This window comes from Pelophylax lessonae, assembly GCF_965119305.1.
Source record: "Pelophylax lessonae genome assembly, chromosome: 5".
Lineage (NCBI taxonomy): Eukaryota > Metazoa > Chordata > Amphibia > Anura > Ranidae > Pelophylax > Pelophylax lessonae.
In genome coordinates this window covers 44646749-44667226 of record NC_138772.1, presented here as the reverse complement: position 1 = coordinate 44667226, position 20478 = coordinate 44646749, and the positions used below count along the sequence as shown (strand labels likewise).

The 20478-nt window shown below is 46.2% G+C and overlaps 1 protein-coding gene across 1 annotated transcript in view; it reads left to right on the top strand.

Annotated features, from left to right (window-relative positions):
- Positions 1 to 12090: 12090 nt before the first annotated feature.
- MIOS (meiosis regulator for oocyte development) overlaps positions 12091 to 20478 on the top strand; it is a 38110-nt gene continuing 29722 nt past the window's right edge. Inside the window, exons 1-2 of the mRNA XM_082258034.1 lie at positions 12091 to 12160; positions 16073 to 17394. Of these exons, the coding sequence (XP_082114160.1) occupies positions 16092 to 17394 (1303 nt within the window). The 5' untranslated portion in view covers positions 12091 to 12160; positions 16073 to 16091. The remainder of the gene's footprint in view (positions 12161 to 16072; positions 17395 to 20478) is intronic.

Genomic DNA, 20478 nt, shown 5'->3' with positions numbered 1-20478 from the left:
AAAGTACCCTCTGCCCGGCTCCCCCCCTCTTTCACTGAACCCATCTTCTCAATATTCTTCATTTTCAATACTCCATTACTTTGTGTAATGCAATGCACATTCAGTGCAATATATATACTTAATTTCATTATTGATACTTTATGAAATGACTTATTGAGATGCTTGTTATTCCTCTTACTACCCAGATTCTCTTACTGCAAATTCTGTGTTCACCCCCGTGCGTGCCTGGTACTGTTCCCTCAGCTCCCGGGCCAGACGATATGGAGGTCCTTCTATGGCAAATTCCTTGAGGCTACAGCCTTTACTCCATTGTAAGCAATTCCATTTAAAACAACATATTTTTAATTGGGTGTCCATACTACCAGATACATTGTGATTTCCACTTATTCTCCCCTTTATAGTTAATTCATTGCACCAGCTCCTGAGGAAGTGTTACAAATACACGAAACGCGTCGAGCATACATGATGCAATTACTATGGAGTATCTACTACTTTGTTACGGAATGTTTTAGAATCCCATTTATACTTTTATGCTATGTAATTGGTTGTGATATGCTATGTTATTGGGATTAATGAATGTCATTATTGCATTTATTATGTTACCACTGTGCATGCAAAATAAATCAGATTACATGTGTACTCTTCATGTTTTTTTGTTTGGACATGTATGCACATATATTTTTCTATATATATAATCTTTATGGTCATCTCAACCACACGCCTCATTCAAAGTCCCACACAATCCCCCTTTGTTTCAAGTGGATTCCACATTTCGACGCTCCCTGGTTTCCTTCCTCCACGCCCGCTGGTATCCTGCTTATTGTCCTTGGCTGCCTAGTTGTCTCTCAATCTGCATGCCCTGTTTACCTTGGAACTCAAGAATGTTTTATCACCTTGCTTATTACTTGCGGGGCTGCAAAAAATGTATTCTAAGCTCCACTGACATTGCTTGCTGCTGGATGCTTGCCGTGCACATGGGGGGGGGGGGGACCGCGGGCCTCTTACTTTAAGCGGCTGTCTCACTGGTGTATACGAGTAAAGCTATCCTCCATTTACGCTATGTGGGTCCTCCTGGTACCCATTCCCGTGTGCAGGGCTTGGGAGAATTGTGTGGGGGGGGGGGGGGGGGTGGGGTGGGGGGTTGGATCGGGGATTGTGGGTTTGGATTGCGGAATATGTAGTGGCGCGGACTGTGCGCTTCCATGATGGTCGCGAGCCTCTGTGCTCTGCCTGCTTGCCCGAGGGCCGCAGTTTTCCTGGCTGTCTGGCGAGACGGTGGGGCACAGACTGGTCCCGACCCTCCATGCTCAGTATTACAATGTGCACACTGCTACCTATACCTTGCACCGCCTGGTCTTCTGACCTAGATACTTTCCCTTCCTGCTACTAATAGCTGGAAGGGACAATGGGGATGTCACACAGTCCGTGTTCGCATTTTTGTTTTTGTTCTTACCGCCCTCTTCCACTAGACAGTTCTCACCGGTTCCGATATTTTTTTATTTATTTTTTTTTATATTTACTGCTATTTACAGTTTTACTTTACCTATAATGGTTTGTTTTGCTGATCGTTTTTGCCTCTGTTGTGGCTACTCAGGTTTTTACCTTAGTGCCTAGTTAGACTATGGTTTACCTACCTTAATTGCTCGCTCCCCCTGGGAATTTGCACTGCAGATGCCGATTGATTCCCCCCCTTCCAACGGTTGCTGTGGGCTCCTCCGGGAGGTTCCACAGCCTTCACTTGCTCCATGCCCTTGTTCCCTACGCCCCATAGGGCTTACCCCACCTGCACCTATATTCCTTGACACCTTATCCCCGTCCCCCCCGTTGCACTTGACTTTTGCACCCGACGCTCCCTGCATGGCCCCACTCCCCTGGTACTTGCTGGCCTTTCCTTGCTCTTAGTATCCATGTCATTTGCCTACACCCTTCCAACCCTGTAATCTGGTCTCTCATTTCCCTGTCGTTTACTCTCTAGCTGTAATCAGGCTCCCACTATTAAGTTTTCAATGGCCCTACAGGTGCTTGGTGCTGACCTCCACTCTTGGTTTCCTCTCCTTCCACACTCCCCAACGGTAGTGGATCTCTCCTCTCCCGACCCATATCCGACTTCTCCCCCCTGTTCTCCCTTTCCTTATCGGGCGACGTAGCAGGTCTACCAGTACCCACGGATTCTGATCCCTCCCCCCCCTCCTCTCACCTTCCTCTCACTGCCCCTCCCCCCCCCCTTTCCTTCCCCCCTCCCCCTTTTTTTTTTGTCTCCTGTCTTCACTGTTGTTGGCCTTTCTGTCCGTTTCCCCTTGCCTGTCTTGCATGATGCCCCCCCCTCTCTCCTTTCGCCTCTCTTTTTCCAGTCCCTGTCATGCTTTGAATTCCCTCTTCTGGCTTATGTGCTCTGCGCTGGTTGGCTATGCCAAGTAGCGAGCACCCCTACGCCTTCCCTGAACGCCCACTTACGCTAGGCCTTCTTTTTTGGAATCGGGCTTGTAGAAAATATTGTTTTGTTTTTTTCAAAATGTTATTTTTTTTCCCTTTATTTAATAAACAATTAAAAAAAGAAATCTAGTAGTGATCAAATACCACCAAGAGAAAGCTCTATTTGTGTGAAAAAATGACATAAATTTCATTTGGCTACAGCATTGCATGACTGCACAATTACCAGTTAAAGTAGCGCAGTGCCAAATAGCAAAACAAAAAAGTGCGCTGGTCATGAAGGGGAGGTCAAGAAGTTACTGCTGTACACTTGCACACGTGTAAATGTTGTTCATATGTTACATGCATACAGTGCACTTTTTTTGCAGGATGATGCTGCCAGCAAGATCATGCATAGTAGTTGCCAGATTTTTTTTTACAGCTGTGTGCATGTCCCCTTATAGGGGTTCTAAAGTAAAAATGTTCCACTACATATCCCAGCCCCCTCCCCCCCCCGCCTCCCCCTTCACACTTACCTGGCTCTACTGTCACCAATCCAGCTCTGTCTAGGCTGCAGCTCCACTCTTTCACTGGTCATACAGGCTGTAGTGGGAGTCAAAATGGGCCCCTGCTGCTGTCAGTCAAACTCCTGTGAGGAGGGTGTGTGTGTCTATAGATGCACACAGTCCAGCTCAAGCGTGGTCCTGTATGATTGCCCCCTTAGCACATGGCTTGCTACCCTGTTTCCCCGAAAGTAAGACATCCCCCGAAAATAAGACCTACTTACAGTTTTGCCTCTCGCTGAAATATAAGGCATCCTCCCGAAAATAAGACCTCCCCAATAATAAAGCCTCCCCCAAACATAAGGTCTCCCCAATAATAAGGCCCCCCGAAGGTACCGTAACTCTGGACCGTAGCGGCGGGCGCCACCACGCAGCTCACTGTTGGCCGCAGCGTAGCCGGAGCAGACAGGAAGTGCGAGATCTCGTTTAATCAGAGAGCCCACGCCGCCGCCAGGACAAGCTGCCGCCTGCTGCTCGCTCTGCCCTGACATAGTCTGGCTGACTAACAATTAGACAGTGAGTCGCACAGGGCAGGAGTCGGGCACATTGTGTGGACACACAGGGGTGACTGAGGTAAGGGGGAAATGTCTGATAAAGGGGTGGGGTGGATGTCTGGTGAAGGTGTCCACTGGCACATGGGGGGGGGGGGAGTGGTATCACTTAAAATGACACAGGAGGATCAGAAGGGGGGGGGAATCACAATGACACAGGAGGATGTCATTTGCTGGTTTGTGATGACAACTACTACATACCTGCCAACTGTCCCGTTTTTCCCGGGACAATCCCGGGAAATAGGAGCCTGTCCCGGGTAATTTACATTGTCCCTGTTAATCAGGGACAATGTAAATCATTTAAAGAAAAAAATAAAAATTTAATTTTGTTCCACACAGTGTCGCTCTCACCCCAGATATGTGTTGTAGTTCTGGCAGCAGGTTGTCTCTCTCTCAGTGCCAGCTCACTCTTCCCGCCTGTCGCAAATTTAACGTGTCACCGGAGGCAGGGTGTCAGCATGGTGCACTTTCCGAAATCCGCCAGCAGGGGGAGGCAGAGCACCTTCCCACAAGCTGACACTTTAGAATTGCAGGGAATTGTGATGAGAATAATAATAAAAAAATGTGACCAGCGCTACGGACTATATGTTGGGAGAGTGGTAACAAAATTAGAGGTGTAAGCTGCCCCAATCAAACCTTAAGTGTAAGGTGCAAGTGTATAAAAGAATGTGAAGATTGGTGATGGCGCTACCTATAAAATAAAAACAACCATGTATAGTGCCCTTAGTGACGTGAAAGGGGGGTATACTGGTAAAGTGACCCACAAATAGTGCGATATCATAGATAAAAAATATATAATAAATGAAAGGTGGGATCAAAGATTTATTCAAATCAAACAATAAATACAAGAAATATAGTGAACTTATATCGTGACAGAATACCCACAACCACAAGTATGTGAATAGTTTTCAAATAAACTATAAATGTGCCACATACATGTGTGTAAACATTGGTGAAAAAAGAAAAAAAGAAAATAGAAAAAAGTGGATGGGTGAAATTCCACAAGTGGCCACTAAGTGGCGTTTGAAAGTTCGTACAACCTGTATGCTGTTATATGGGGAGAATCCTCTTCGCAATGGGCGAGCAGTCAAAGGGTCAGCGGCGGATGCCCTAAATGCTCACACGAAAAAAAGAAGCATACCCCATGATGAATAATAGAATCGTACAGTCATACAATAGCGGCGTAGTAAACTCACTCGTTCAGTAGATCAGGATCAGAAGAATCGTGCACGCCGGGAAGCTTCCGCGTTCCACGGCCGACAAACGGAAGTGACGTTTGACGTCGGAGACTCCGCCCTACGCGTTTCGTCACAATGACGTCAACTGGAGCGGCGTGCCTTCTCATCCAGCATCATGAACATTAGCACAGGCATATGCATATATAATTTCATGTTCTTTTTTATCTTGCCCGGTTATAGCTATTATTGGGGGTTTCCCTAATTAATACATCTATTTAAATATTAAATGATATGATTTTTATCCGCATTGCACCATCCCTTCTTTTGATGCTATACCAATATGGCATCTATTTTTGGTCATGTTCCCTGTTCGTTTATATAGACTTTATCAGTGTACACATGCACCTTATGCATTAGAACCTGTCCTGGATGGTTCAAGGAATTTTTTCCTTTTTTTCCTTTTTTCCTTTTCTCTTTGTCTTTTATTATTACATTTTTTTTTTTCAAATATAGTTTTATTAAATCATTTCATACAAAAACCAACAAAACATAAAAATTCAACAAGTTCCCAAAACATAAACACAATGGCAACAGTACATCCTCATAGGTAACTCTCAACTATATCTCAAGATGGTATTTCAGACCTTCATATATTAGCCCGTCTGACACCTGATCCCGATGCTGTTGCCCAGTTTATTATACCCCCCCACCCCCCACAGAGAAGAGAGAAAAAAAAAAAAAAAACCCTTGTTTAAAAAGCAGAATTACCAAACAAGCATTTCCTCCTCCCAATCCCCCCCTTCCGTAGATGACCGACGCGCCCCCCCCCTATCTCCAGTCCTCTATCGAACCCTCTTAGCTAACAAAAAGTCGTCTGCCTACCTCTGATAACATAAACAGGTTCCATTTATCCCAGATACTATTATATTTTTCCTGCTTATGTTGTGAGGACAAGATCAAGTCTTCCATTCTACTAATATTTTCTACCTTCCGTACCCAGTCTGAAATTGACGGTGCTCGTGTTTTTTTCCACAGTAAGGGGATACATGCCTTTGCAGCATCTAATAGAAAAGGTATTATTGATCTCTCATATTTTCCAATTGGAATTTCAGAAAGATGGAATAGGAAAAAGGCTGGGTCCTCCTCTATCTTATAATCTGTAAAAGTTTGGGTCAAGTTCCTTACCTCCGACCAAAAGGGCCTTATTACTTCGCATGACCAAAAGATATGTAAAATTGTGCCCTTCTCCTTCCTACACCTCCAGCATTTATCTGTCTCTTGTGGATACCATTTGTGTACTTTGTCCGGTGTGTTATACCACCTGGTAAGTATCTTAAAATTTGTTTCTTGGGATTTAACGCATCTTGCAGGTCTAAAAGTAAATCTAAGAATCCTTTCTATTTGTTCCTGGGTGAGCTCACGGTTTAGCTCACTTCTCCATTTCTCTACCCATGGCCAATTCATCAACTCTTTTGGTGTGGTTAATAATTTATATGAGGTTGCTAGAGTGCGCGAAACACTCCTTCGTCCTTCACATAATCTCTCAAACTCCGTCAGTGGTCTATCAAATCGCTCTGGATTCGGTATCGATGATAGAAAATGGTGTAACTGATTAGCCTGCCAAAAGGGTAGGCCAAATGGTCCCCCTTCCTCTTTTAATTTTGCAATCGAGGGCCACTTTTTCTCTATCAAAAAAGCTGATACTTGTTCCTGCCCTTTTTCTTTCAATTTTATATACTCTTTCCCCTCCATACCCGGAATGAATTTGGGATTTCCCATTATTGGGACTAAGGGTGAATCCAAAGTTGTTAATTTTTGTTGAATACCCTGATAATGGCTTATACGAAGCGTATTACCTATTATTGGGTGGGATTTCAGATTTCCAGGTAGACTTGGGTAACACCATAGTGCCCTCTTTAAATCCACCGTAGTTTGCGCTTGTTCAATTTGCGTCCAAAGTTTTGTACTGGACTGGTGCCACCAATCCAGTACTCTACTTAGGTGTATACCGTGGTAATACTTGCGTACGTCTGGTAATGCTAGACCCCCGTACTGTTTTGACACCACCAAGGTACTACGGGCTAAACGAGGCTTTTTCCCTGCCCATATATATTTAATAAATAATGTGTGTACACTCTTAAAGAAATTATTTGGTATTTTTAACGGTAATGCTCGCATAAGGTATAAATATTTAGGGAGGATATTCATTTTCAATAAGTTACATCTCCCAAACCAGGATAAATAAATGCGGGAAAATGTTAGCAAAGACAGTGCGGGATCAGAAGGGGAGGTCATATATACCTTATATAGTGGCGCCAGGGGGGGAAAGGAAAGCACTCCCGGGACAGATAGCAGGGGAATTTGAATCTTTCTTCTCGGCCCTATATAATCTGACGGAAGATGAGAATATCGAGCAAGAGATAGAAAATTACCTGTCACAATCTGGTCTACCAGTATTATCTCAGGAGGCATGTTCAGCTATGGAGACAAACATTACGCAGGAAGAAATCCAGCAAGCTTTGAGATCAATGAGACAGGGGAAAGCGCCGGGCCCGGACGGGTTATCAAACCAATATTACCACACGTTATTTCACATATTGGGTCCATATCTGGGAAGACTATACAATGGGGTCGATGCAAATGAGATCTGGGCTAGAGATACCCTGACAGCCCATATCTCATTGATCTTAAAAGAAGGGAAAGACCCATCGCAGTGTGGGAGCTATAGACCGATATCTCTCCTAAATGTGGATCTAAAAATATATACTAAGATACTTGCTACAAGATTAACAAAATATATGCCAAACATAGTACATTTAGACCAGGTGGGGTTTATGGCAGACAGGGAGGCAAGGGACAACACGACTAGGGTGCTCAATCTGATGCAGGTGGCCAGCTCGTCTGGGACCCCCTGCGTCATATTGAGCACAGATGCGGAGAAAGCATTTGACCGGGTGAAATGGTCTTTTATGTTCTCAGTCCTAAAACACATAGGAGTAGGAGATTTAATGTTACAGAAAATAGCGAAAGTCTACTCAAACCCTACAGCAAGAGTAAAAGCAAACAGAATTCTTTCAGACCCCTTTGTAATAAAAAACGGCACAAGGCAGGGCTGCCCGTTGTCTCCCCTCCTGTTCGCTTTATCGCTGGAACTCCTACTGTGCAGAATTAGAGCAAACCCGGACATAGGGGGGATAAAGCTGAAACAAACACAATATAAAATCGCCGCATACGCCGACGACCTTTTGTTTACGATAACAAACCCAGAGATCTCGCTGCCGAATTTACTGAAGGAAATTGAGCAGTATGGAATATTTTCCAATTTCAAAATAAATTATGGGAAATCGGAGGCAATGGGGGTGGGTATCCCAAAGTTGAAATTACCTATATTAAAAGCTAGTTTTAAATTTAAATGGAAGGATTCGGCGGTGAGATATCTGGGGACGTATGTACCTACAAATTTATCTAAGGTCTTTGAACTGAATTTCCCGTCATTGTTAGCAGAGACGAGGAAGATGCTGGGACAGTGGCAAGGAGGGTATTATTACATTTTTTAGTTTTTTATGGTATAGATCTTTATGGTATATATATAATAAATTTTTCTTGGAAATATATACTTCGGATATGGCCTTTTGTACACCATCCATTTATTTGTACGGCCTTTCGTTTTTAACTTTTTATATTTTTTATATTTTTTTCCATAATTAGGGTCTTTTAGCATTTTTTAAATGGTACCAATAAAGTAAAGTTTTATAATGTTAAAGGCTCGTAGCACACTCGGTCTAATCAAATAGATCAGATATGATGAAGTATGGCCGTTCCCCTGCACATCCAGAATGAAGCTAGTGGTGGAGCAGTATGGCTTCCGGAGAGGGAGTAGCAAGATGGCGGTGTTGTTCCGTCCCCTCCGTTGCCTGGATACTGGCGGCTATAAGTATTCCGGGAGTACGCTATGTTGACGCCGCTCCAGTTGACGTCATTGTGACGAAACGCGTAGGGCGGAGTCTCCGACGTCAAACGTCACTTCCGGTTGTCGGCCGTGGAACGCGGAAGTTTCCCGGCGTGCACGATTCTTCTGATCCTGATCTACTGAACAAGTGAGTTTACTACGCCGCTATTGTATGACTGTACGATTCTATTATTCATCATGGGGTATGCTTCTTTTTTTCGTGTGAGCATTCAGGGCATCCGCCGCTGACCCTTTGACTGCTCGCCCATTGCGAAGAGGATTCCCCCATATAACAGCATACAGGTTGTACGAACTTTCAAACGCCACTTAGTGGCCACTTGTGGAATTTCACCCATCCACTTTTTTCTATTTTCTTTTTTTCTTTTTTCACCAATGTTTACACACATGTATGTGGCACATTTATAGTTTATTTGAAAACTATTCACATACTTGTGGTTGTGGGTATTCTGTCACGATATAAGTTCACTATATTTCTTGTATTTATTGTTTGATTTGAATAAATCTTTGATCCCACCTTTCATTTATTATATATTTTTTATCTATGATATCGCACTGATTGTGATGAGAATTTTAAACTTTAGGCAGAAGTAGTGCAGCTGAATGGGAGAATTATTTCAACTCTGATACTTTGGCCTCAAGTTTTCAATCCCCTTTTCAAATTCCTGTAATTCTCTCTTTATGAAGTAGACCCTGTAATCTGATAAGTAGGCGGAGATTAATTATGCAGAGTGGGCGGAGCTTCAGGGAAGTGGGTGTGGAAAGTAATTGATAGCTGTGCTGCAAAGTGTCCCTGGAAATTTTTTTCAAATGTTGGCAACTATGCTACTACCGTACCGTATACAGGTAATGAATTCTTCTTCATGGAAAAATAAGTCATCCCCTGAAAATAAGACCGCAAAGCTCATCTTTGGGAGCAAAAATTAATATAAGACACTGTCTTATTTTCGGGGAAACAGGGTATGTAGGGGGAGGATGAAGCAGCAGAGAGCACTGGTAGTAGGGGAAGAGGTAAGGGACCAGTATCAGGTAAGTATAATATATTTTTATTTTAAAGCAAACAAAAAATGCCTTTAAGGTATAACTAAATGCAAAACATTTTTTTTTTTTTTTTTTTTTTTAGTTTTGGATAAAGTAAAGAGGGATTAGAGCAGCTGTCAGTTTTTATTTCTGTTTGTGCCCCTGTTAGGGAGATTCCCCCTCTCTGTTTGTCCTGTTTACCGTTATCATTGAAAGTGAAAGTAAAAGAAAAATCTAAATTTTGAATTGTCCCCAGAAAAGTAATAGAAGGTAAATCTTCCAATGGGGACACTAGTTCTGGTAAATCTGGGGGGTCCCCAAGGAATTCCCTTAATTTGCAGGAATTTCCTCTCACTTCCTGTTTCGCTATGGGACAGGAAGTGAAGGAAAATCTCCCCAATGGGACACAGATGGGGAAAAACAATCTGACAGGGGTTATAACCCTCCCTTACTCTATCCAAAATGAAAAATAAAATTTTGATTGGGAGAAGGCAGGCTGTGATTGGAAGGGGGTGTGTGCCAGAGGCAGGCTGATTGGAAGTGGGGGGATGCCAGAGGCAGGCTGTGATTGGAAGGGGGCAGGCTGTGATTGGAAGGGGGGCATGTTCCAGAGCCAGGCTGTGATTGGGAGGGGACAGGCTGTAATTGGAAGAGGGTGTGTGCCAGAGGCCGGCTCTGATTGGGAGGGGCCGTTTTTTAGAGGCAGGTTGTGATTGGGAGGGGGTGTGTGTTGGGAGGGAGCAGGCTGTGATTGGAAGGGGGCAGGTTGTGATTGTAATGGGGTGTGTGTTGGGAGGGGACAGGCTGTGATTGGAAGTGGGTGTGTGCCAGAGGCAGGCTCTGATTGGGAGGGGGCATTTTTTACAGGCAGGTTGTGACTGAGAGGAGAAAGGCTGTGATTGGAAGGGTGTGTGTGTAAGGATGGGGCAGGCTGTGATTGGAAGGGGGTGTGTGCCAGAGGCAGGCTGTGATTGGAAGTGGGTGTGTGCCAGAGGCAGGCTGTGATTGGAAGGGGGTGTGTGCCAGAGGCAGGCTGTGATTTGAAGGGGGTGTGTGCCAGAGGCAGGCTGTGATTGGAAGTGGGTGTGTGCCAGAGGCAGGCTGTGATTGGGAGGGGGTGTGTGCCAGAGGCAGGCTGTGATTGGAAGTGGGTGTGTGCCAGAGGCAGGCTGTGATTGGAAGGGGGTGTGTGCCAGAGGCAGGCTGTGATTGGAAGGGGGTGTGTGCCAGAGGCAGGCTGTGATTGGAAGTGGGTGTGTGCCAGAGGCAGGCTGTGATTGGGAGGGGGCAGGCTGTGATTGGAAGGGGGTGTGTGTTGGGAGGGGGCAGGCTGTGATTGGAAGGGAGTGTGTGTTGGGAGGGGGTGTGTGCCAGTGGCAGGCTGTGATTGGGAGGGGGCAGGCTGTGATAAGGAGGGGGAGGGCTGTGATTGGGAGGGGGGTGTGTGCCAGAGGCAGGCTGTGATTGGGAGAGGGGGTGTGTGCCAGAGGCAGGCTGTGATTGGGACGGGGTGTGTGCCAGAGGCAGGCTGTGATTGGGACGGAGTGTGTTCTAGAAGCAGTCTGTGAGTCCTGTACCTCTGAATGGCCAGCCAAAGGATGAAAACTGACCACACAAGAACAGATCAGCTTCTATGCTTTGTGTGGTCAGTTAAGAACATGGAAGGGCAGGATCAGCCAGGTACTTCAGATGGTAGAAGAACATGGGAATGATAGACTATGGTGACATAAAATACACATGAAGACATCCATAGAACAAATAAATATTTAGAATAAGACACTTTAAAGCGGAGTTCCACTGATCTCCTGGTAGCTGTGGATCACATTCCGCAGCTGTGATGTCTTGTGTTGCAAATTTTCCCACAACATGTCATGGTGATAGGCGGCATCAGCTGCAAACTCAGCCATTGCAGTCAGCTGGGGCCGCATTACAACTGTGAGCCAATCACTTGGCTTGTGGTTGCAGCAAATTAGCTCTATTATAAATTGTTTGTCAGAAATAAAAATTGTGCTGTTCACATTTCAGGGTAAAATGGGCATTAAGGTGACAACATAACACCTTCTAGTTGCAATCTGAAAAGCAATCCACTGTGGGTAGCTTTTCAGAGGGCTGATGGAAATGTGAATAAGCCCTGTGTAAGTATTACCATTACCATTTGATTATCTGTGCACTTATTCTGTCTCTATAGAGGAAGAGGGGGCACTGCTAAGAACACCACACACTGTCATCACTGCGCATGGCAGGGCCTGATAAGGGAGCTGGGCGGAGCTCAAAGGCGACCACTCCCCCTGCAACACAATTCACACCCCAACGCACACATGTCGCTCCCGCCCAGCTGTGGTGACCTTACGCTGTCGGCGTGGTGACGTAATTCCGGATCACAGGTCAGGTGATGTGTATGAGAGGTGTGTGGGTACACAGCGCTGACATCTGGCGGGGTCCCCGCTCTGTCATCTGCCGATTCACTGTCAGGTAATGGGAGCGCGGGGCATGCTGGGGGAGAAGTGTTCTCCTGTATTCCTCTGGGTGTATGTAGTGCAGTGCGGCTCATGTGTACCAGAGAGACACATATACCGGACTGTGTGTGCGGGGATTGTCCTTCCTGGAACTCTCTCATTCCATTCTAAACAGAAGGACAGCCCTGTCGTAGAAATGGTCTGCCTTCCCTTTATCCACTTTACTGGTCCCCCACTACTTCAGATATTGCACCCCCCTGCCAAACACAGTGGTTCCTCCCACACGTCTGTCTGTCCTATAGAGAAGTGTGATCCAGGGAGAGGACATTGTATGTGAAAGGGGGGAGTGAGTGAGGAATTCACACACTTAACCACTTAAGCCCCGGAGGATTTGGCTGCTAAAGGACCAGGGGTTTTTTTGCGATTTTTTACTGCGTGACTTTAACGGACAATTGCGCGGTCGTGCGACGCTGTACCTAAACGAATTTGACGTCCTTTTTTTCCCACAAACAGAGCTTTCTTTTGGTGGTATTTGATCACCTGTGCGATTTTTTGATCACGCGCTATAAACAAAAAAAGAGCGTAAATTTTGCAAAAATAACAATATTTTTCACATTTTTTTATATGAAATTCCCCAAAAAAAAAAAAGTAAAAATCAAAATTTTTTAACATTTTTCGGCCAATTTGTTTTATGCTACATATGTTTGGTAAAAAAAATCGCAAAAAGCGTATTTTGATTGGTTTGCGCAAAAGTTATCGCGTTTACTAACAAAGAGAAAGATTTTTGTCATTTTTGGTGTTTTTTTTTTTAACGCATAATGGCGGCGATCTGCGATTTTTTTTTTCGGTACTGCGACATTGCGGCGGACAGATCGGACCCTTGACTGACATTTTTGACACTTTTGGGGTTACCAGTGACATTACTGCAGTAATCAGTGCTATACATATGCACTGTTACTGCAAAAATGACACTGGCAGGGAAGGGGTTAACTTTATTGGACAGGGAGGGGTTAAGTGTGTCCTAGGGGCGTGCTTTCTACTGTGTAGGGACATGGCTATTGGTGTAAAAGCAAAGATCAACCGTTCTACATAGTAGAACGGTCAGATCTTCACTTTTACACAGGGAGAACTGACAGGCAGCTTGTTTACACAAGCTGCTCTGTCTTTCTCCCTTCACAGGAGCGATCGTAGTGTGGCCGGCGGACATCGAGTCCGCCGGTCACACGCACTGACTTGCCTGTGAACGAGCCGCGGCGGGCGCGCGCCTCGGCGGGCGCGCGCCTCGGCGGGCGCGCGCCCGCCCGCGATAGGCTCGCAAGTCAGTGACAGGCGAGTGACGTACCGATACGTCACTCTGCCTGGCCGGGGCTGACCGCCGCAGTATGTAGTCGTGCGGCGGTCGGCAACCGGTTAAAGATAACAAATACTGGCAGGGCCTGGGAGTCGCGCCCCTCCCCTCCGACCTGTCCCCCTTTCTTCAAATCCCCTCCCCCTATCTGACCTGTCCCCTCACTTCAAATCCCTACCTCTGACCTGTCCCCTCCTCCCTTCAAATCCTTCCCTCTGACCTGTCCCCTCCTCCCTTCAAATTCCTGTCCCCTCCTCCCTTCAAATCCCTACCTCTGACCTGTTCCCTCCTCCCTTCAAATTCCCGCCCCCCCTCCTCTGACCTGTCCCCTCCTCCCTTCAAATTCCCATCCCCCCTCCTCTGACCTGTCCCCTCCTCCCTTCAAATTCCCATCCCCCCTCCTCTGACCTGTCCCCTCCTCCCTTCAAATTTCCTGTCCCCTCCTCCCTTCAAATTCCCGTCCCCCCTCCTCTGACCTGCCCCCCCCTTCAAATCCCCTTCTGACCTGTCCTCCTTCCTTCAAATCCCCCCTCCCCTTCTCTGACATGTCCCCTCCCTTTAAATCCTTCCCTCTGACCTGTCCCCCCTCCCTTCAAATTCCTGTCCCCCTTCCTTCAAATCCCCCCCGCCATGTCTGACCTGTCCCCCCTCCCTTCAAATCCTTCCCTCTGACCTGCCCCCCCTTCAAATTCCTGCCCCCCCCTCCCTTCAAATCCCCTTCTGACCTGTCCCCCTTCCTTCAACCTGGAAGCTGATTGGTTTCTATGAAGAGCTGCACCAGATTTTGCATGCTAAAGTTTTAGTAAATTCCCCCTGTGTGCTTCTATTGATGCACATAGTGTAGAGAGACCTAACTCTAGTCCCTGCATGCAAGGGGGGATCCACAGAACACTGCAGGAGAAATGAACCTCCCTGAGACAGGGCAGTGGTCGCGGCACCAACTTAAAGGATACTAAAGGAAAATTTAAAAAAGAAATGTTCTACTTACCTGCTTTTTGTGATGGTTTTGCACAGAGCAGCACCTATCCTCCTATTCTCTGGTCCCCTGCCTGTGCTCTGGGCTCCCCCTCCCCCCCCCCCCCTGGTGAGTGCCCCCATAGCATAGCTGCTTGCTATAATGGGAACTGGTGCATCATCTTTCCCAAGCCCTGCTTTGTATGTCCAGTGATGCACAGAATAGGGCTCAGCATACCCCCCCCCCTCACTGTCTGTGATTGACAGCAGCAGGAGCCGATGCTGTGTCTGAGCCAATGAGAAGAGAGAGAGCAGCCGCTCTCATGCACATTGCTGGATCGTGATCAGGTTCAGGTAGATAATAGGGGAGGCTGCAGGAGGAGCTGCATACTAAAGGTTTTTTAACCTTAATGTATAGAATGCGTGCCTTCAGCATCATTTTAAACTGGAACATAGGCAAGTATTAAAAGTTAAAGAAGCTGCATACTGAGTTAGGGCTCTTTCACACGGGCGATCCGATCAGATCCGCCTGTCAGTTTTTTAGGTGGATCTGATCGGATCCTCCATGCAGCTCTATGGGGCAGTGGGTGTCAGCGGAGACACCTCCGCTGACACCCGCTGCCATCCGCATTCGATCCTGTCTGTGAAATCTGGACGGATGGAAACCCTATTTTTCCATCCGTTCAGTAATCGGATCGGATGAGAGCGGACAGGCGGTCCGCTCTCATCCGATCCCCCATAGAGGGCAGCGGGGGCTGAGACACCTCCCTCTCCGCACTGCAAGCGGAGACGGAGCTGTCATCCGCCGGCTCAGCGGGGATCGCGGATCGATCCCCGCTGAGCAACACGGATCCGCCTGCGGAGGCGGACCGTGTGAAAGAGCCCTAAGAGATTAAAGGAGATGTACAGCCAAAGCTCGTTTCGCTGTATTTCTCTTATGGATCACAGGAGTGCAAATCGTTTTGCACTCCTGTGAGCTGTTTTCAGCAGAGAGCGGACTTCAGCACGTCACAGAAGTCAGTCCAGGCACCGCGTTACCACGACAATGGAAGTCGGGATCCGCCAGGTGCCTGGACCGACACCCGGCTCAACTTCTCAGTGAGCTGCTGAGAGCCTGAGCTGGCCAATCCCCGTCCCCTCCACAGCCCAGCGCTCCAGTTAGGTAGGAGAGGGCACACCGGAGAGCTGCTAACTGACTGACAGCAGCTCTCTGCTCGGGGAGTTGTCGGAAGGGAGCGATCGGCGGTGTTCGATCACTCAGTTCTCAGTGCAGAGGCACCGGGGGACCAATGCTGCATCCACCTAGGTAAGTATGTACCTGGAAAAAAAAAAAAACAAAGCCATACTTCTGTTTTACTGCTGAAAGTACTTAAAACATTTATTAAGAAAATAGAAAATAAAAATCACATTAGGTGGGTTATTGTATTTTGTCTGACTGGATAACACAATATGCTTCATGAAGTGCTACAAGTTGGGAACCTGCACCGGCTATTGAGTACGAATAGAATAGTGATCAGACCTGGATACAGATTCATATTCTCCCCATTTTGATTCTACTTCTGTAAAACCTCCTTTCTTCTTTTACCTCCAGGATTAATTGCATGTCTGTATATTTTATCTTTCTAGTGTCCCATGAGCTGCAAAAATGAGCGGGTCCAAACCAGACATCCTATGGGCTCCCCACCACGTGGACAGGTTTGTGGTGTGTGATTCAGAGCTCAGCCTCTACCACATCGAGTCGGCAGCCAGCACCAGCTCTGAAATCAAAGCCGGATCCCTGAGACTGTCTGAAGAAACCACGGCAACCCTGCTGGCCATTAACTCTGACACCCCATACATGAAATGTGTGGCCTGGTACCCAAAATATGACCCAGAATGCCTTCTGGCAGTTGGTCAGGCTAATGGCCGAGTTGTCCTTACCAGTCTAGGCCAAGACCACAATTCTAAGTGTAAGGAGTTGATCGGGAAAGAGTTTGTCCCTAAGCACGCCCGGCAATGTAATACTTTGGCTTGGAATCCCGTGGACAGTAACTGGCTGGCTGCCGGTTTGGACAAACACCGAGCTGACTTCTCAGTCTTGATTTGGGATATAAGCAGCAAATACACACCTGACATAGCCGTCCCTATGGAGAAAGTCCGTCTTTCCACCAGTGATGCTGAATCGTGTTTAGTAGTGACAAAGCCGCTGTACGAACTTGGACAGAACGACGCATGCTTGTCCCTTTGTTGGCTTCCAAGAGAACAGAAGCTCCTCCTGGCCGGAATGCATCGCAACTTGGCTATTTTTGACCTTCGGAACACAAACCAGAAAATATTTGTCAACACCAAAGCCGTCCAGGGGGTGACGGTGGACCCACATTTCCATGACAGGGTGGCATCCTTCTTTGAGGGGCAAGTGGCAATCTGGGATCTTAGAAAATTTGAAAAGCCAGTGTTGACCCTTACTGAACAACCAAAGCCGCTAAGCAAGGTGGCCTGGTGTCCAACAAGGACGGGCTTACTCGCCACTTTAACCCGGGACAGTAATGTGATCAGATTGTACGACATGCAGCACACGCCCACGCCGATAGGCGATGAAACTGAACCCACCATTATAGAAAGAAGCGTACAGCCTTGTGATAACTACATCGCTTCATTTGCCTGGCACCCAACCAGCCAGAACCGCATGGTGGTGGTCACTCCCAACAGGACCATGACTGATTTTACTGTTTTTGAGCGGATCTCACTGGCATGGAGTCCTACTACCTCTTTGATGTGGGCATGCAGTAGGCAGCTATATGAATGTACAGAGGAAGGGAAGGACAGCTCTGTAGATAGAGACATAGCCACAAAAATGCGCCTAAGAGCTTTGTCAAGGTACGGACTGGACACGGAGCAAGTCTGGAGAAATCACTTACTGGCGGGAAATGAAGACCCTCAGCTAAAATCTCTTTGGTACACTTTGCACTATATCCTTTAAGTGACTACGATTTTTATTTGAAGGGATTAGTATCAATTATTTGAGATAATGAGCCATGTTGCACTAGCAATCCTATTGTTGTTGGCAACTCATCAATAACAGAAATGCTTAAAGTGGTTGTAAAGGTGAAAGGTTTCCCCGCAAACCAACGTACCCGTACGTCGGCTTGAAGAAGTGGGTTGTACTGGGATGATGGGTGCAGCTGCAGGCATAAACCCGGTACCGTTTTTTTTTTTTTTTTTCTTTAGAGCCGGCGGTTGGCTTTGAGGAAATAACTGATGTGCCTCAGCAGCCGCCCTGACAACTGATGAACGTTCCCCCCCCCCCCCCCCTGCCCCGCCGAATTCTGCGGCACTGCCTGGGTCTCCCGTCCCTCTCCGGGAGACCCCAGCAACCAGCTGGAACATCTGTTTGAGACCTTTTTGCGGAGACCCCAGAGAATAAATTGGCGGTCGTTGCAATATTTTATGTCACAGTGTATTTGCGCAACGGTCTTTTTAAACGCAATTTGTGGGGAAAAATACTTGAATTAAATAAATAGTTAGCTCCGTTTTTTTTTTTTTTTTTTTGTATAATGTGAAAGATAATGTTACGGCAAGAATCGTGACTTGTATTCTAAAAAAAAAATTGTGATTCACATTTTATCCAGAATCATGCAGCTGTAGCATTAAGGTAAAAAATAATTTAATAGTAGCTTTCCCCCTACCCCCTCTAAATACACACCTGAGCCAATCTCTATCCATCGCTGTGCATGTCTGCCGCAGCTCTTCTCTCCTCTCGCGTGGGGCAGAACCAAGCCAGTCTGTGTGTCTGAATAGACACAGACAGCTCAGGTTGGAATTTAGCACGCAGGAGTGCCCCCATAGCAAGCAAATTCCTATGGTGGATAGTCTGCAGGGAGGAGGGGACCCACGAACACCGGCAGGAGACCCTAAAAAAGGAGAATCGGGTTCTCTGTGCGAAACCATTACACTGGGCAGGTAACTATAATATTATTTTAATGAAAAATAATTCTAGCTTTGCAATCACTTTTAGGAGAGCGCTCACCTGCTCATGGTGTTGCTTTCTCGCTAGCTAAAATGATAGAGACTCCTGCAAGCAAGGGAGCAGCAGTGGGGTGACACCTTGCTAGCCTGGCAAGCAAGGGAGCGAGGATTTAGGAGCAGTTGGATGTTCTGTCTGGTAACTTGTTAGTATTACTAGTGTGTGCTAGCCTGGCAGGCAACAGAGCAGATTAACCTTTTTTTATTCTCAATCCTGTCACTGTGAGTATCTGCCATCAATAGGATTGCCAGCATGACATGGGCCAAACTAGGCTAGGGTCAAAGAGCAAAATGTAGCTTGGTTTTGGGTGTATTCATATTAGAATTGATATGAGTTTGGGTTGTTTGAGATCATTCAGCGCTCCATGATAAGTGAATTTGACTTTCTTGCAAGCTGCATCAACCTACCTCAAGGTGCTTTTGTATTCCCATTGACCTGTATGTGGAGAGATGCAGTTGTGAGGCAATCAATGCCTCATGTACGCCGGCTCTTACAGAGCATCCAGAAAGTATTCAAAGCGCTGAACTTTTTGCACATTTTATGTTACAGCTTTATTCCAAAATAGATTAATTTCATTATTTTCTTCAAAATTCTACAAACAATACCCCAAAATGACAACATGAAAGATTTTTGTTTAAATATTTGCAAAAAAACTAAAAACAAATCCCATGTACATAAGTATTCACAGCCTTTGCTCAATACAGTACTTTGTTTAAAGCATCTTTTACACCAGTTATGGCGGCCTCAAGTCTTGTTGAGTATAATGCTACAAGCTTGGCACATTTATTTTTGGGCAGTTTCTCCCATTCTTTGCAGGACCTCTCAAGCTCCATCAGATCTTTCACAGAGATGTTCAATCAGGTTGAAGTCTGGGCTCAGACTGGGCCACTCAAGGACATTCACAGAGTTGTCCTGTAGTCACTCCTATGTTGGCTGTGTGCTTAGTGTCATTGTCCTGTGGGAAGATGAACCTTCGACCCAGTCTGAGGTCCAGAGCGCTCTGGAGCAGGTTTTCATCAAAAATGTCTCTGCACATTGCAGTATTCATCTTCCAACAATCCTGACTAGTTTTCCAGTCCCTGCCGCTGAAAAACATCCCCACAGCATGATACTGACACCTCCATGCTTCACTGTAGGGATGGTATTGGCCAGGTGATGAGCGGTGCCTGGTTTCCTCCAGACATTACACTTGCCATTCAGGCCAAAGAGTTGAATCTTTGTTTCATCAGACCAGAGAATTTTTTTTTTTGTGATCGTGATCAGAATTCTTTCAGGTGTCTTTTGGCAGATTTCAGGTGGGCTGTCATGTGCATTTTACTTAGGAGTGACTTCCGTCTGGGCACTCTACCATACAGGCCTGATTGGAGTGCTGCAGAGATGGTTGTTCTTCTGGAAGGTTCTCCTCTCTCCACAGAGAAACGCTGGAGCTCTATCAGTGACCATCATGTACTTGGTCACCTCCCTAAGGACCTTGGTTTGTGCTCTGACACCCACTGTTAATTGTGGGACCCTTATATTGACAGGTGTGTGCCTTTCCAAAACCTGTCTAGTCAACTGAATTTACCGCAGGTGGACTCCAATCAAGTTGTAGAAACGGTGCACCTGAATTCAATTTTTAGTGTCATGGCAAAGGCTGTGAATACTTATGTTCATGATTTTTCTTTTCCTTTTTTTTTTTTTTTTAAATTTGCAAAGATTTCAAACAAACTTCTTTCACGTTGTCATTATGGCGGATTGTTTGTGGAAATTTGAGGAAAAAATTAACTTGATCCATTTTGGAATAAGGCTGTAACATAGCAAAACGTGGAAAAAGTGAAGCGCTGTGAATACTTTCTGGATGCTCTGTATCCAGCTCCAGTTTGGGAAGTGCTGCCTGTATGCCTAATAAAGCTGCTAGTTGGCTTCAATAAGCTTTAGCACTGCTTAATGTATTCTAGCAACATGTTTAACCCCTTTACGGTTGCCCAACACATATGTGCAGATGCAAAAGGGTGGACTTTAATGCACATATGCATTGCTGGGCGATTGA